Source organism: Vulpes lagopus, chromosome 7 (assembly GCF_018345385.1).
Source record: "Vulpes lagopus strain Blue_001 chromosome 7, ASM1834538v1, whole genome shotgun sequence".
Classification (NCBI taxonomy): domain Eukaryota; kingdom Metazoa; phylum Chordata; class Mammalia; order Carnivora; family Canidae; genus Vulpes; species Vulpes lagopus.
Window position 1 is genome coordinate 20,824,765 of NC_054830.1, and position 15,486 is coordinate 20,840,250.

Below are 15,486 nucleotides of genomic sequence, written 5' to 3' on the forward strand. Positions count from 1 at the left end.
TGTTTTCCTCCCCTGTTCTGCTCCCTCCCTCCCCCTACCCTTCCTTAGAAGTGAATCTGCTGGACTGCTGGGCAGCCAAGGCTTCGGGTGAACCCCAGCCATCCGCAGAGCATCTTGCTCAAAGTGGGCTGTGGAGGCAGACAGTGTGGGAAGATGGGCAGAGGCCAGACCCCAGGGCCGGCAAATTGGTGGCCTGGCAGCCCTGGCCCCGGGACAGCGGGTCCTGCTCCAGTGCCTGCCATGGGATCTGGAAGGCCAGAGCCTCCAGAGTGTACAGGCTTAGAAAGCATAGATTAATAAACTGATCTCACATGGCAGGGGAAGGAATTAATCAAATCAGCATTTTCCCAAAGTATGTTTTGAAACAGTAGAAACATGAGGTGGTGATTACTTGAGGGGGAAATAAGGACCCCAGGTTTGGGAGAATCATGTAGCTCTCAGCAGACATGCAAATTAATGAGAGATTATTGTGGACTTCTCAGGGATTTCACAGAGCAAACGGGCCGCACACACAGCAGCTCCGTGGGGGCTAAAGGCACAGAAATCCCGTATTTATTTATCTGACCCTTATCACAGAGGATCTCACATTCCACGAGACACCATTTTGGATAATGCTCACCTTGTGTCTTTCTTGAAGCCTCTTTCCAGCACTAAACACATTTGGGAAATGATGACACAGGCCCAAAGATTAGGGGAAATACGAGACTGTGAAGAAAAAGCCACCAGAGAAAGAGAGAGAGGGAGGCCCTTGAGCAGGAAATAAGGCTTAGGGTGGGAGGCATGAGGGGGAAAAGTCCAGGCCCAAGGGGTGGGAAGGTGGAAACAGAGCTGCTATGGCCTGTGGAGAGAAGTCAAGTTCACACAGCCCTCTCAGCTCCACACTCTGTGCCAAGTGGGTGCTGATGATGCTTCTTAGGCAGTGGTGGTGGTGGCTGCATAGGGCAGGGCAGAGTGGTTCAGTTCTGTCAAGCCCAGGAGCAAAAGGAGGGGTCCCACTCTAGCGCTACACCATGGGATGGACAACTGACCTGTTAAGCACCCCCACTCTGTAGTATAGACTAAGGGGACCAGGCAAGCAAGAAGCTAGTCTCCCTGGCAAGATGTCCCTCCCATCTGCAAATCACCCCTGCCTTTTCCCATCTCCCTCCAGCACCACTGGGCTCTGTTATTTGGGCAGGGGCATGATGTCACCGGGGGAGTGGGAGCTGTGGTCAGTGGCGCCTTCAGCAGCATCCAGACTTCCCCTCCTCCTCGGAAGCTGCAACCCCCACAGCAGAGCCCGGCTCCCCAGGCAAGGGCACAGTGGCCTTAATATATGTTGGTATGTGACTTGCCACGAAGACAGGCACCAGGCCAAGTGTTGCTGTTACAAATATCAAGAGTTACTGTGGAAAAGGAACGGGGCTGCCTACATGCCCAGCTGCCCTTTGCCAGCATTTTTTTTCTGACTCAAGATCTTCCTGAAGTCCAAGAAGGTCAGTGTCAGAAGCCTGAGGGGCATGAGTTTCCTAATTTAATAAGCGATCTCAGTTTCCTAGACAAAGCCCTTTGACTCCTTCCTTCCTTCCCCTATGCTCATCTCCCTGCCTTCTAGAATATACCACTTAGCGTGGCCTTCTCCCTCCTGGAATAGATGGAAAGGCTCTTCATTTCTAGCCCACGCAGATGACATCAGTCAGTTTAGAACAGAAATACAGAGATACAATAATATAATTACGTGATGTAAATATTCACTGCATGGCTTTCCCTGTAGATCTGTGTGGTAGACCACCGTGGAGCTTCATCAAAGCACACAGGTTGTCATGACAATAAAAATTACAATAGTAATTATGATAAGTGTACTCTGAAGACAGAAACCACAAGGCTGATCTCAACATATGAATACAAAAATAAAATTCACACATAGAGGCATTTCCAGGAGTTAATCACACACAGTACCACAAGGGTGGGGAGTGTGGGAAGCTGGCAGAAGCCGTCCGTAATTTTCTAGGTACAGGTGTTCGTTGTTCAGGATTTTGAGCTCCTCCATTTTCCAGAGTAACTTCCCCAGAGAACCCTGCCTGGAGCAGGCCTTGCCTGGGTCCAGCCTAGGGGCCACTGAGAGCCTGGTCATTTCTTCCTTGTTTCTCCGGGATAGAGGGGCTGCAGCCCTGTGCACCCATTCCTGGGCTCATGCTTTTTCCTCCCCCTCTTCCATGGCCTCTACCTCCCCCTCTAGTCCCTCCTCCAGGTCCCTTTCTTACAGTCCTCTCCCTCTGCTTTTACCTGCTGACGCCTCAGCCACAGCAACCTTAGGCCCACGGCTTCCCAAGGGGTTGTCGGGTCAATCTCAGTGCCTCTGGTTCACTTCCGGTGAAGTCAAAGAAGAAGGGGGGCCTATTTTGGATCCCAGTTCTCTGGGCATCATGGGGTAATTCAGATAAAATCCAAGGCAGATGCACAGTCTGGGTTTGAGTTCAGTGGAGCAGGAAGCCTTCTCCTGCTTTTCTATGTTTTTTTCTTCATTTCTTCATTGGTTGTTTTCACGGAGGGAATCCCAAACCTGATGCTCTTGCCCCCTACCCCCCACCTCCCATTGGTTTTGTGCATCACTAACTTGCTCATATGCAGGCTGGGAATGACTTTTCATTCAATCTTCCTCCTCTCCTCTGCTCCCCAGCCCAAGAAACACATCACTGCTGATGGAAAAACACCTCCTTACATGCCCAGACAAAATGCATCCTGGCCACCTGAGCCTCACCCCCAAGAACCAGCAGGACTTAGCAACATTTTGCCCTCCATTTTTTTCCTTTAAAAGAGAAAAGTCATCATAAATGCAACCATTCACCACCAACCCTCACTTAGTAGAAATCAAAGATTCCAGGCTGGGAAACATCTGGCTTTCCTGTGGCTCCTGAGCTAATTGATCTATTTTGGGTTCTTGAGAATGCCTGCTCTAGCCCATCCTAGATCTCTCACCCTCTCCCCATCCCAGATGCCACCCAATCCTCTGTGGCCCCAGGCCTGGTCCTCCCACCAGCTGCAGCTTGCTCAGGGAGCTGCCACATTCCCATCCTCCCTAGCTGTGGGCATGCTTGCATTGCCCTGTGAAAGAGCCCCCTCCCCCTGCCTCTTGCTTCCCTGGCTCCCCTCACCCCATCTCTAATCCACAGAGAGAGAGAGGGGATGACTTTCTTCTAGACGTCACCCTCTCCCTGCTCATCAGCATGAAGGCCCTGCTGGTGGGAAGGGAGAATCTCATCAGGAGGTCTGGGAGTGCCAGGGAACCTGGCCTGGAGAAGGGAAGTCAAAGCTGTGAGACATCATTTGGTTGATGATGTGGGGCCTGAGAGCCAGACACCCCACTCCCACCCCCAGGGTCCTAGGAAGTTCCAGCTGTCAAAGATTCTATGATTCTGTGTTGGAAGAGAGGTGGTAGGCAGGGAGCCACCAAGATATCAGGGCACAAAGTGGGGAAGGGTCTTAGTGTTCCACGTTCCCGGCACCTCTACTTCCCTGCCCTAAGTCACACGAGGTCCTCTTAATGGGTGGTAGCTTAGAGGCAACTTCCATCCTCCTCTGGCTGCCTAAGGGCCCCCTGCCCAGACACCTCCTCAGACGCACCCACACACCCACTCCAAGGGTCACTCAGAATGGCCATTGTTCTGCTGGCTGGGAAAGAACCACCCAGGCCTCTCACCTCCAGGCACAGCCGGAAATGTGTTCTGGGGGCCACCTCTGAGAACAAACAGCAGGCCCACTAGGGTTGGCAGCAGCCAGAGGGTGCTGGCTCCAGCCTGGGACCGAGAGCACAGAGGGGCAGGGCACAGGCTTGGACACAGGGCCCCTCTATCGGGCCCCAGCCTTTCCTGTGGGCAGCCTGGTAGAAGTATGGGGGGCAGAGACTTCCATTTCTAAGAGGCAGTCAGGCACATTGCCCCCCCTCTGCCCTAGCTGGGTGGGTGGGAGACTCTGGGGGCTGCCGGGCCACCCAGTCCATCCCAACCACCCTCTCCTCCACACCCTTCTACGTGGCCTCCACCTCCCGGGGTGTCCGATTGCGCTCGGCCTGCGCCCGGCTCTTCACCTTCTTGCCCAGCTCCAGCCCTGCCCAGTTCTTGCCCTTGGCCTGTTTGCCCCGGCTCCTGGAGGAGCACCACACGCGCTCACAGTACTCATCCACACGGGGCAGGTTGGCAAAGCCGATGAGCTGCAGGATGTCCTTATACCAGGCCTTGGAGGGAGTAGACACCAGGCCTCCCCTGGCTGGGGGCTCCTCTGGCCTTGGCTCCCGGGGAAACAGGCTGTTGAGCTGAGAGGCTGCAATCACTTCCAGAGCCAGGCGGACCACAGTCTGGGAGAAACCATGCTCCAGTGTCTTGCAGGTGTAGGTGCCTGCATCTAGGAGGCTGAGTCTGCGGAACAGCAGCCCCTGCTCTGTTTGCAGGACTCGCTCATCTGTCTTTACCTGTGGGGGGCATGTGAGAGGGTGTGAAGGGGGCATGGAGTAGGGCACACACACCATCAGTTTCTCTCCCTGCTTTTCCAGATTCACATCTCAGGGCCTGGTGCTGAAACATTCCCCTTCTCACTCTTTCCTGCCCAGGCTGGCTTCCTCCTCCCGACTGTGAGCTAATTGTAGGTAGGCTCTCACCCTCCCAGGACCCAGGATGAGGCCAGCAAAGGAGGCTTTGATTTCTCCCCTAGTCAGAGCTCTAGGGCACCTACCTTGGCCTTAGGGGGCCCTTCCAACAGTCCCAGGGACCAGAGTGGGTAAAGGGGTACTTATGGGCTTTTATTCAGGGAGGACTATACCCATTACCCTAGGACTAGAAGTCCCTTCTACTCTACACACACACACACACACACACACACACGCACGCACGCACACGCGTGCACACGCATGCACAGCCTTCTCCATCCCTGTCTACACTGTTCACTACACCAGCGAGGGGTGGGCTGAGTGCCCATCACACTGCAGAATGCAGGAAAGCTCTTCTGATTCAGCCTGGACCCTGTCTGCTCATCTGCATGTGGAGGCTGGGACTGCCTGGGCGGTAAGTATTGTGTAACCATCTTGTTGCTCCCTGCCTTTGGCCCCCTGGGGGTGTTTTCTTAGTGCCTAGCCCAACAGCTGGCCCAAAGCTGGCCTCCCCCAGTTCCCAAGCTGGAAGGAGAGCCCCTCCTGTAATCAACCCACTCCCTCCCCTTCTCTGCCCACAGGAAAGGCTGGGGAACGGATCCTCACCCTACCCCACCCACGCCTTCCTTGGGCCCCAGACTGAAGCCAGTTCTGGGGTTGACAGACCTTTCTGGTTGGGGGAGGAAAAGGCCTGGGCAGACAGCTGGACTCCGTGGAGAGAGTGTTGAGCTAGGCAGTGGGTGTGTGTATAGGGATGTATGCGTGTGCAAATTTTCTAGGCACCACCCTGAGGCAGAGGAGAACCAAGACCCCCTGGGAAGAGACTCCTTCAAAGATGAGCCATATGTGTAAGCTTGGGGGGCTTCTTGACCAGCCCAGACCCCCTTCCCTTTCTTCCATCTCTGCCACCCACCTCCCAGAGCTCAGTTCAGGGTCTGGGAGTTAACGCACTGAATGGGTTGCAGCCACATCTGACTTGGGCATTCCCAGAGTCAGGAAGAAGGGCACCTTCTCCCTGGGACTTAATACACACTTTTCTTCAGTTGACCTTGGCAGGTTCCCCCTCAGAGCCCCTTCCTAGGGTTCAAGGCTTGGGGTTCAGGGAGAGACATGGCATCAGGACACATGCAGGCAGGAGACAGGGTCCTTGCTTACCTGGTCGGGCCCCCGGCCTCCTGGCCTCTGCAAGAACCAGCGCACAACAGCCTGGGAAGACTTGGGCAGGCACTCCAGGAAAGTGCTGTTGTGCTCCGTGCCATAGACTATGGTGGCTGCCACGGGGCCTGCAGCCTCCTCTGAGGGGAGGTGGAGAGAGGCTCAACTCAGGACTCTGGGACCCCAGGGCCCCCACCAGTGTGACAGGGACCTAAGTGTCCATCACTCTGTGCAAAGACCTTATACCCATAAACTGATGGGAACTGCACACATAGGAAAACTGAGGGCTGGGTGCTAACACAGGTTCAGTCAGAGGTTACACTTCTCAGGGGTTGAGCAGGGACAGAGGGGTGAGGAGGGGCCTGTGGGAGCCCGCTGGTGCCTACGCCTGCCACCACTCACCTTCCTGGCTCTCGCCCAGGCACTGCAGGGCAGGGTTGCCGTGCCGGATGTCCTGCCTGCGGAACCGGCGCTTGCCGGTGCCAGGCTGATAGCGGGTGCAGGAGGCACCGTCCCAAGCACAGTATGGGTCTCGGGCCAAGCAGCACTCGGCACAGGCACTGCCGTAAGTTTCACACTGGTGCAGCTGCAGCCGGGCCACGCCTAGCCTCGAGCCCACGTACAGCATTTGCTGGGAGGGACACAAGCAGAGCCAAGGTGAGCCTGGGTCCCACCCGGAAGCAGCTAGGCTCTTGGCCCCCTTGGGTTTCCTGAGACTGCCCCACCCCCATTTGCAAGCAGTCTTCCAGAACCTCTTGGATGCATCCCCAGAAACCAAACATGTTTATCACCCACCTGACATACACCAGATCCTCTGCTAAGATACAGAGGGCATGGGGCAGACCTTTCTCTAAGGGGCTTCTCCAAGCCCTTCCTGCTGGTGACCTTTGCTCTCTACCTCAATAGTCTTTATCCTGACCTGCCTCTGACCTTAGTAGTGCACTCTGCTTTAAGCAATCCCAATGCAAAAGCTGGAATTTACCCAAAGATAAACTGGGGCAGATAAACTTGAGATTTTGCCACTTGCAAAAGGACCCAGCAGGCCTCTAAAAAGTGGCTCTCCCCTATTTGATTTAAATTCTGGATTTTGTTTTCTTTTTCTTTTCTTTTTTTTTTTTTTAAGATTTTATTTATTTATTCCCGAGAGACACAGAGAGAAGCAGAGACATAGACAGAGGGAGAAGCAGGCTCCATGCAAAGAGCCCAATGTGGGACTCGACACCCGGACTGGGATTATGCTCTGAGCCAAAGGCAGACTCTCAAACACTGAGCCACCCAAGCATCCCTGGATTTTGTTTTCAAGCATGAATCGGCCTCCCCAGGGTCACTGGCCTTTGTGGCTCTCCCCTTCTCCAAACACAGCCTCACTTACTAAGGGCTCCCACTGCCCACTGGTTTCATGCATGGGCCTCTCAGCTCCCTGCTGGACTCTCAGGCCTCTTTGTGAGGCCTAATCAGGCAGCCCCAGGGTCTGCTGCAGCACTGCTTTCCAGCAGACAGCAGCCCAGCTCAAAGAGCTTCAGTTGAGGGGTTTGAAGAAGAAAGGGAAGGGTGGGATATCAGCTGCTCTTACCCTTTTGACAGAGATCTCCATGTCAGTGATGGGTGTTGGCACCTGAGGAAGGAGCAGGGTCTCAGAGAGAGGTGGCCTGAGGCCAGACCTCCTCTGCATCCCTGCTTCAGCCACGTCCAGCCCTCCCATAGGAGCTACCTATCTCCCAGCCTGGGTCAGTGCCCTCCTTGGCAACTAAGGCCAGACATTCTTTCCCAGATGTCGAGTTATTAGAAAGGTCCACTCACGCTGGCTGGCCTCCAAGGAGAAGGCTTAGTAAAAAGTACAAAGCTCTGGTGTCCCCTCCCACAGCCCTGTTTTCCAGCAATGAGGCAGCTGTCCCACATCACCCATCCCATGTCAGGAGCACAGCAGTCTCCCAGATGCCGATGACACCCTGCCTGGCTCTCTAGAGGGGACCACAGAAGCCTCTAGGGACTTGGGATCTCAACCACCCCCTCACCACTGCTTGAGCCTGGCAGGGCTTTGTCAAGGGTCAATCACCTTGGACACCCCTCCTAGGACCCTCCCACTTTTCTCTCTGCTCCCCCCCCCCCGGGGGGGTAGACAGAAGCATCAGCAAGGCCCCTACAGCAGTGATAATCTCACTTTCACCTCCCACTGGCTGCAAGGTCAATAAAGACAGGCCCATCTCTCTCCTGTACTTTGCTCCATGTGTCCCCAGAGCCAGGCCTAGACATAGCAATGGGGCTGGAGGGGACCCTTCATACCAGTCCCCCTGCCCCCAGCCTGCCCTCACCTTAAACACCTGGAGCTCCTCCAAGACCACCTCCTCAGACGTAGTGGAGTCTCCACCCTGGAGGGCGATGACCTTGAGCACAGAGCCTGAGTCTGAGGCAGGAGAAGAGAGGTCAGTGGGAGAAGAAGGAACTGCCCTCCCCCCTGCCCACCACCAGCACACCTCCCCAGCCCGGGCCACCCGTTCAGCCCACCCACCAGTCCCCAGGAAGATGACGTCGTAGGTCCCGTCCTCTGCCTGCACTCGGTCCACTACGATCTGGCGCAACTGCTGGGCCAGGTGTGTTTTGACAAGGACAGGGCGGCCCAATCGTGGCCGCACAGGCCGGAACATAAGTGGGTGGGCTCGGGCGAACTGCAGCACCTCATCCGGGTAGTTCTTGGTGCTGCCAAAGGGTCGTCCAGGCTGTGCCGTCATCTTGCTGGGACACTGTGAGTGGCAGCAAAGGGAGCACCTGAAACATCCCGGGACCACACATTCCCCAGCCCAGTTCGTTTCCAGGCCCCACTGCCCAGGCCTGCCCGCCTCGGAGGGATCCTCTTGCTGTAGCAAAGCCTCCTTAATGTGGTCGGGGCTCTGCTCCCCTCTGGAGCCCGGGCTCAGCCACAAGGTTGTCCCGAGGTGGAGTCCCTCTGGTAACTGGTCGGCCCTCTTCCCTAGCCTGGCTCCAGGTCGATACTCACCACTCCAGGCCGAGGGAAGGGCACCTTGCCCCCATAGGGTCCCCACTGGTGCTGGGGACCATCCTGGTGGGCAAAGGGCCCCTTGAAGACCTCCCAGATATCCTCCATGTGGTACACGCAGACAGCGAAGCCCTGGAACACGGCACTGTTGAGGGGAGGACAGGGACAGTAAGGCCAGGGTGGCTGTCCTAGGTGGGAAGGGGGCAGCCTGACTCCACGGACAGGACAGAGGGTGATGGTGCCTGCAGAGAGCAGAGACCCCAAAACAAGGACACCCAGGCAAATCTGAAGAGAGGGAGATAGAGAATAGAGCCTCAGAGTCACTGAGTCAGGAACATAAAGGACCCACGGTAAAGTCAGGACATGAAAGCAGAGGCTCAGCAGAGGATGCTGGGGGTGCAGAGACTAGACCAGGGACAGGAATGTGGGGGGAGGCCTGAGTGCCCACCTGACTGTGCTAAACAGAGCATACACCTCAAGGGTCTTTCCTGTGCTGGGCCACAGCAGGAACACATCCTCTGGGAGACAGAAGGCCACCGTCAATGCCCCCCACTCACTGGCTCTGAGCCCCCCACACCCACATCCATGCCCACCCCGACCGTGCCCTTACCCAGCTGGTCAAAGTGGGTCTCAGCACCACCAGGGCCAGGCACCGAGCACACCAGCCTGGCCTTGAGAAAGGTGCTCCATTTGTTCACCAGCACTCGCTGGCCACCCGCATCATTCTGGGGGGTGGAAGATCAGAGTCAGCCTTGAGCTCCACGGGGATGGGCGCCCCCTCACTCCTGCTCCTTCACCCTCACATCCTTGTGAGGAGAGGCATGGATGTTGGCTTCACATGCTTGCCTCAGTTTCCCTCCTGCTGCTTGTGGGAACAGGTGTAGGAAGGGGGTATGGTGAGGATCTGAACCTCACTGCCTCCTCACAGCTCTTACCACACAGACACGGCCCACACGGCTGACGGTGACATGGCCTGGGCCACCATCGGGTGAGGGCACAGTTTCCGAGAAGAAGAAGTACACCTTGTCATCGTCCCGGTCGGAGTTGTCAGCAATTCGGGCAGCCATCACAAACCGAGGGTCTGGGAGGTGACAAGGTACAGCTGGTTGGGAGGGACTCACAGGGGAGAATGGAGTGATGGGGAGGTGCTGAGGCCAGCTGGCAGGGGAAAAGGCACAGGGATCCCACTGGAGGCTGGAGTCCCAGGGAGTAGAGTGGGGTTGGGCGATCCCTCCCATCTCCGCTCCAGGGCCAGCTCTCGTGCCTCCCTATCAGTGCCAGGGGCAGACCCCAGCCAGCCTTGTCCTGGGCAGACCCTAGGCTCACCGTGTAGGAGGTTCTGGTCAGAGTCAGAACGCAGAGCTGGCCGGGAACCCCCACTCCGGAAGATCATGGCCTCGCGCCCCAGGAAGTCAGCAGTGAGACCTGTGTATAGCTCCCCACCTAGGTGAGAATGGGGCAGAATCAGGGAAGGAGGGCCAGGCTCCATAGTTGGCCCCAACACTTCCAAATGACATTGGCCAGCACCCACCCTCATCATGCCCATCCTGGGCACACCCTGGCCTGGGCATCACCCACCTACAAAGGTGCTGGCGAAGGGACTGCTGGGCTCATGTGGGCACCGCCCCCGCCCACTTTCCACACTGCTGGGCTCAAGATGGAGCACATGCTGGGGGAGAGAGAGGAAGGGGGGAAGGATGTCACCTGGGAAAGCAGCACCAGCCCACCCCCCTCCCCGACCCCGCTGGGCAGTGGCCATCGCAGTGGCCATCGCGTGCAGCTGGAGAGTGGGCGGAAGGCGCCCTCATTCAGGACCTCGCCAACAGGGTCAGCCTGGCACAAAGATGCCTTTCAGGCCCCTGACCCCTCTGCCCTGAGCAGGCTCAATAGGGAGCCTTCAGACAGCAGGAAGGAAATGCCACTGCTTCCCAGTCCCTTGTGGGGCCTGCCCCAGGCTCACCTCCCCCCGGTGCCCGACTGTGATGAGGGTGCAGGTGGGTTGAAAGGCCCCAGTGCCACATGCCAGCAGGTGGGTCCGGTTGTGGGGCTGCAGCACCCGTATGAAGTTGGCACACTCCACCTAGCAGAGAGAAGGGGTGGGGTGGAGGGAATGAGGGTGTCCTTACCTTGGGCCCCAGGATTCAGCCCTGCCTGGCTGATCAGCTCTGGAGATCAAAGGTGGGGGTGACGTTCTTTGCAGAAGGCCCCTAGCACAAGTACCTGGGGGAGTGCCCACAGGCTATCCTGGGGGTCAAGCCCTGGGCATTGGTCAAGGCTTGGGGGGGGGGGCAGTCACTCCTGACAGCACTCACCAAAGGATCTCTTCCCTTGCGAACACACTCCTCCTTCTGTCCTGGCTGCGGCGGCCACAGGACCTACAACACAGCCTGGCTGACTCCTGACCTCACAGCCTATTTCCCAGACTGGCCTCCCAGCTCTCAGACAGAAGCTCCCCTCTGTCAGTCCCACTCACCTCCCGGGGATCCAGCCATGATTGGTCCAGCCGCAAAGAATAGATGGCATCACGGCCCCCCAGAAAAAGGCGGTCCCGGTACTCATCCAGGTACATGGCCCGAAGGTCCAGCGAGCCCCGGGGACCCAGAAAGACAGCAGAGCGGTTGGCAGACAGGAGATCTAGCCGAGAGCAGGAAGAGGGTCAGTGCCTACTGCTCGGCCCACTTCCCCAGCTAAGGTGTGGAGGTGGAGGGTCCCAGCTGTGCATCACCTCCCCACCATACCCACATGCACCTCTGGAAAATGTTTCCATCCACAGGCCTGCTGGAGAGGGCTCCTGGGGGTGGGTGGGGCAGGGGGCTCAGCCCTGCTGCCTACTCCTCCATTCCTTAGTCCCTTGATCTTCCAGTTAACATCTCCTTCCCACAGGCCCATCTGTGCCCTACCCAGTCCCCAGGGAAGGTGGCCTCACTGGCAGAACGGATGGTAGCAAGCTGGGCAAAGTGCTGGAAGAGCCCGGAGGAAGGGTGGGTGAGTGTGAGCAGTGTGCTGACTCGGTGGGACAGACAAGGGGGAGCATTCCCAGCAGAGGGAACACCTGGCAAAGGCCTGGGGATGGGAAAGGCCAGGTACGGCCTGGCGGAGCCCCAGGCTCTAGTCCAGGGATGTGACTAAGGAAGGCTTTCTCCTCCATAGACACTGCCCTCCCAGGCCCCAGCAGTGGTGGTGGGAGGGTGGCTGGCTGGGGATGCTGGTCCCAGGAGCTGAGGATCCTGAAATAAGTTCTTGGGGTTTGGCTAGGGAGATGGAGGTAACAGTGCCAAAGGGGCAGGCAGCAGGATACGGTGGGGAGGGGCATTTGCCAGCCTTGGGAAAGCCAGCTATCCTACACCTATCCAAAGAACGACCCATCCAAAGTGGTCAGCCCAGCACCCACTCCATCCCCAAACTCATCAACAGCCTCTTACAGGAAGCCCTCCATGGCTGACAGTACTTTCCACAGGCTTTTTCTTACAGCCTGATGTTCCACCCCAAACCACAGCTCCCAGGACAGGCCCACATTCTCCCCAAAACCCAAATATGAGCTCTCCAGAGTAGAGCCATGTCTCCCCTCTCAGACTTCCCAGAGCAGTATGGTGTCCTCACTTGGATTGGGGTTCCCAAAGGAAGGTGATCATCCCTCTGGTTTCCCCACAGAGAAGTATCAGGGAGAGCCCATGTCTCAGGGACCTTCCCCAGGGACCATCTCCCCAGATTCAGAGGAGTCTGTGCCAGCTGCAGCACAGCATACCAGGTCAGGTCTGCAGAGGAACCTCCTGGGCCAGGATGTCAATGAGGGGAGCCTGGGACCCCCCTGGGCTGTGAAGAGCCTCTGGGACGAGAGGGAAGAACAAAAGCCAGCAATGGGAAGTGGGCTACAAGAGGCAGCCGGGGGCAAGGCTGTGGGGATAGCATGAGGACTCCACTGCAGGCTGCTGCCCCCCCCTCCACCGTGGGCGCGGACCAGGAGCCAGGCTGAGCACACACCTCAGGATCTGGCGCTCCTGTCCGCTCCGTCCCTCCTCACCTCTCTCTGCCCATCTCTACTGAGGCCTCTCTCTTTTCAGAAGCCCCCTCAGGTCATCACCCTGTGTCTCCGTCTCTCCCACCCCCACCCTCCTGGGACCTGCCCCTGCCCTCCTCCCAGTCCCCGCCTCTGGCAGCAGCTGGAGCACCATGCGGCGTGGGGGAATGACCGTGACATCCCTCCCACGGGCTGTGCGAGAGCCACTGCTTCCCTCCAGCTGGCGGAAGAGACTGCTGGGTGCTGGCTGGGAACCCCACAGCTGGGGACGTCCCAGAGTCCCGGGCTCCCACAGACGCGCACTAGAACAGGGCGCACCACCCCTACCTCGGTAGGAGAGCCGCAGGCGGGGCACGCTGGGGCTGGGGCTGGGGCTGGGGCTGCCCCGGCGGAGGAGGAGGCCCCCCAGGAGGCAGCAGATGGCCCAGGCCGAGGGGGCCATGCCAGGGAATCAAGGGCACCACGCCGCCGGCCGAGTCGCCCCGGGTCCGCCCCGGGTCCGCCGCTGCTTGCAGTCTGCCTCGGAGGCCGCCTGGCCTGACTCTTATAAGGGAGCGGCTCCACCCCGCAGGGCCAGGAAGGCAGGGGGAGGAGGAGGGAGCAGGGGGAGGGCTCTCCCCACCCACCATCCACCTGCTGCGCCTCTCTCTCCACCCTGACAGGCCTGGTTAATGCCTCTGTGTCAGATTGGCTGATTTCCCATCGGGGAGACTCTTTCCCGGCTGGGGTGTGGGTGGTTTACATGAAATGTCCACAAACCCAAGTCCCCAGGCTCCAAAAAAATGTCAAGGGAGGAGGACAGAGCCTGGAAGAGAAGTCAGGGGTCAGAGATCTGAGGCTGGTGGGCTCGCTAGAGGTCTAGCTGAGCTCTCCTTTGCTCCAGGTCCTTCCATTACCCCTAACAGAGACCCCACGACAGAGGCAAACTGATTCTGGGTCCAGATCGCTGATGCCACGAGAGTCCAGCCCCCTGAAGCACTGGCCTGGCTCCGTAGCTCCCCTGGCAGAGCCCAAGTTGCCTGGGAGGGTCATTCCAGTCCAAGGGACTCCATGCTTTGGGTGGGGGCTTGAAGCTTGGCCACACTTCACAGATCTGGGATTGGCAAGAGATGAGCCCAGCCTCTTCCACCCAAGCCTGTCCCTGTCTGGCCTCCAGGCCCCTTCCCAGCTCACTGGGGCAGAGGACAGGATGCACTCCGTGCTAGGAACTCCCCTGTTGCCCTTCAGCTGCCTCAACCACGCTGGACAACCAGAGCCCCAGGATCCAGGGTGTCACCTGGTGAGTGGTGGGTTCTTCCCAGAGTTCCCTTTGCACACAGACCCTACACCAAGGATCCCTCCAGAGAGAGGGTGGAGGTAGGGCACTCACCCCCTCCCCCATTCCCTCTGCCCTGAGCACTGATTCAAGGGCAGGAGAGCCATAGAAGAGGGACAAGGAGGAGAGGAGCCTGAGGGGTAGAATAGGGGCAAGAGAGGAGACCTCCTGTTGCCTCCCCAACCCACAACAACCCCAGTCTCTGTCCACCACCCCAGCAGCTGCCACTCCACCCCCCACCCCCCAAAGCCCTTCACTCAGAATCTGAGGCTCTAGGCACTAAGATCTCAAACTTCAGCCAGAGTTGGAATTCCAAGGATTCTAGAAACTCCTGCAAGTGAGGCCTCCCAGATGGACCAGCCTGAGCCCTTAGATGGTGGTCAAGAAACTTGGAGGCGTCAGAGAGTGAAGGAACTGGCCCAGGCCACACAGCAGGCTGGCAACAGGCCTTGCTCAGCCCTGCCCCTTCCTGGGAATTTCTTTTTCTTGTGGGACTACTGAGGTACTGGGATCCTGCCTCCCCCACCCCCATCTCATCCCTGGAAGGGAAATAGGTTGGCTCCTTGAGTCAGCAAGAGAAGGACCCAGGGACCTGGAACCTCATCTCCCTGTCTCCGTCTCCCTCTGCCACTTGCATGCCTCCTCCCAGCGGGTCCTGACCTGGCATTGGACCAGGGACTACTCAAGGAGGCCCAGGACTAGCATCAGCCCAGCCCAGCCTCTGGCTCTTCCCAGAAATTTGGTTAAAGCCCTCCCCACTTTGGGCCTCAGTCTCCTGCTTCCATGGCCAGGGAGCAACCACCTTAGAGGTAGCAGGCTCTACACTACTGAGGTGTGCTTGTACAGGGGCTGCCATGGTGGTCATTATGTCATGGGCCCTCAGAAGGGTGGAGCCGCTCTGCCTCCATCTCCCTGGGGAGGAGTTTCAGCCTTCAGACTGGGCTGAGGGCCAAAGCCTGGCTGCAGATTGAGCCTGACAGCCCCTCAACTAGCATGTGGCCACCAGCTGTGAGCAGGAGGCCCAACAACTCCTCAGTCTGCTAGCTCACCCTGGGGGTCTCAGCCCAGCTGGGGCTGCAGGGAGGCCTGTGTCTATTGAAGCAGGATGTGCAGGGCAGCCCACCCCACATTACAGAAAAATAGCCTGCAGCAGGGTCTGAGAGCCCCAATTCTATTGTGAACTTGTTGTGTGGCCTCAAGCAGGTCTTCTCCCTCTTTGTGCCTTGTTTTCCCCATCAGGGAGGCGGGTAAGGATCCTCCACGAAGGTCCCTGCTTGCTGGGGGCCAGTTGGAAACAGACCCCTGGTACCCTTGCTACTGAAGATCAACGGGCCCAGCCACAGGCATCTTGTGCCATCTAATGGGCAAAGAGGGAACTGCAA

At 57.9% G+C, this 15,486-nt stretch overlaps 1 protein-coding gene across 1 annotated transcript; it reads right to left on the reverse strand.

Moving 5' to 3' along the window:
• Positions 1-1,692: 1,692 nt before the first annotated feature.
• Positions 1,693-13,319, reverse strand: SEMA3G (semaphorin 3G). The gene is made up of 16 exons (XM_041762826.1): positions 13,117-13,319; positions 11,245-11,405; positions 11,084-11,146; positions 10,732-10,851; positions 10,350-10,440; positions 10,098-10,214; positions 9,707-9,852; positions 9,382-9,496; positions 9,220-9,289; positions 8,772-8,916; positions 8,286-8,517; positions 8,089-8,180; positions 7,350-7,391; positions 6,179-6,407; positions 5,777-5,916; positions 1,693-4,447 (listed from the first exon to the last, which is right to left on the reverse strand). The coding sequence occupies exons 1-16, from the start codon at positions 13,229-13,231 to the stop codon at positions 4,007-4,009; spliced, it is 2,319 nt and encodes a 772-aa protein (XP_041618760.1). The 5' UTR covers positions 13,232-13,319; the 3' UTR covers positions 1,693-4,006.
• Positions 13,320-15,486: the final 2,167 nt, after the last annotated feature.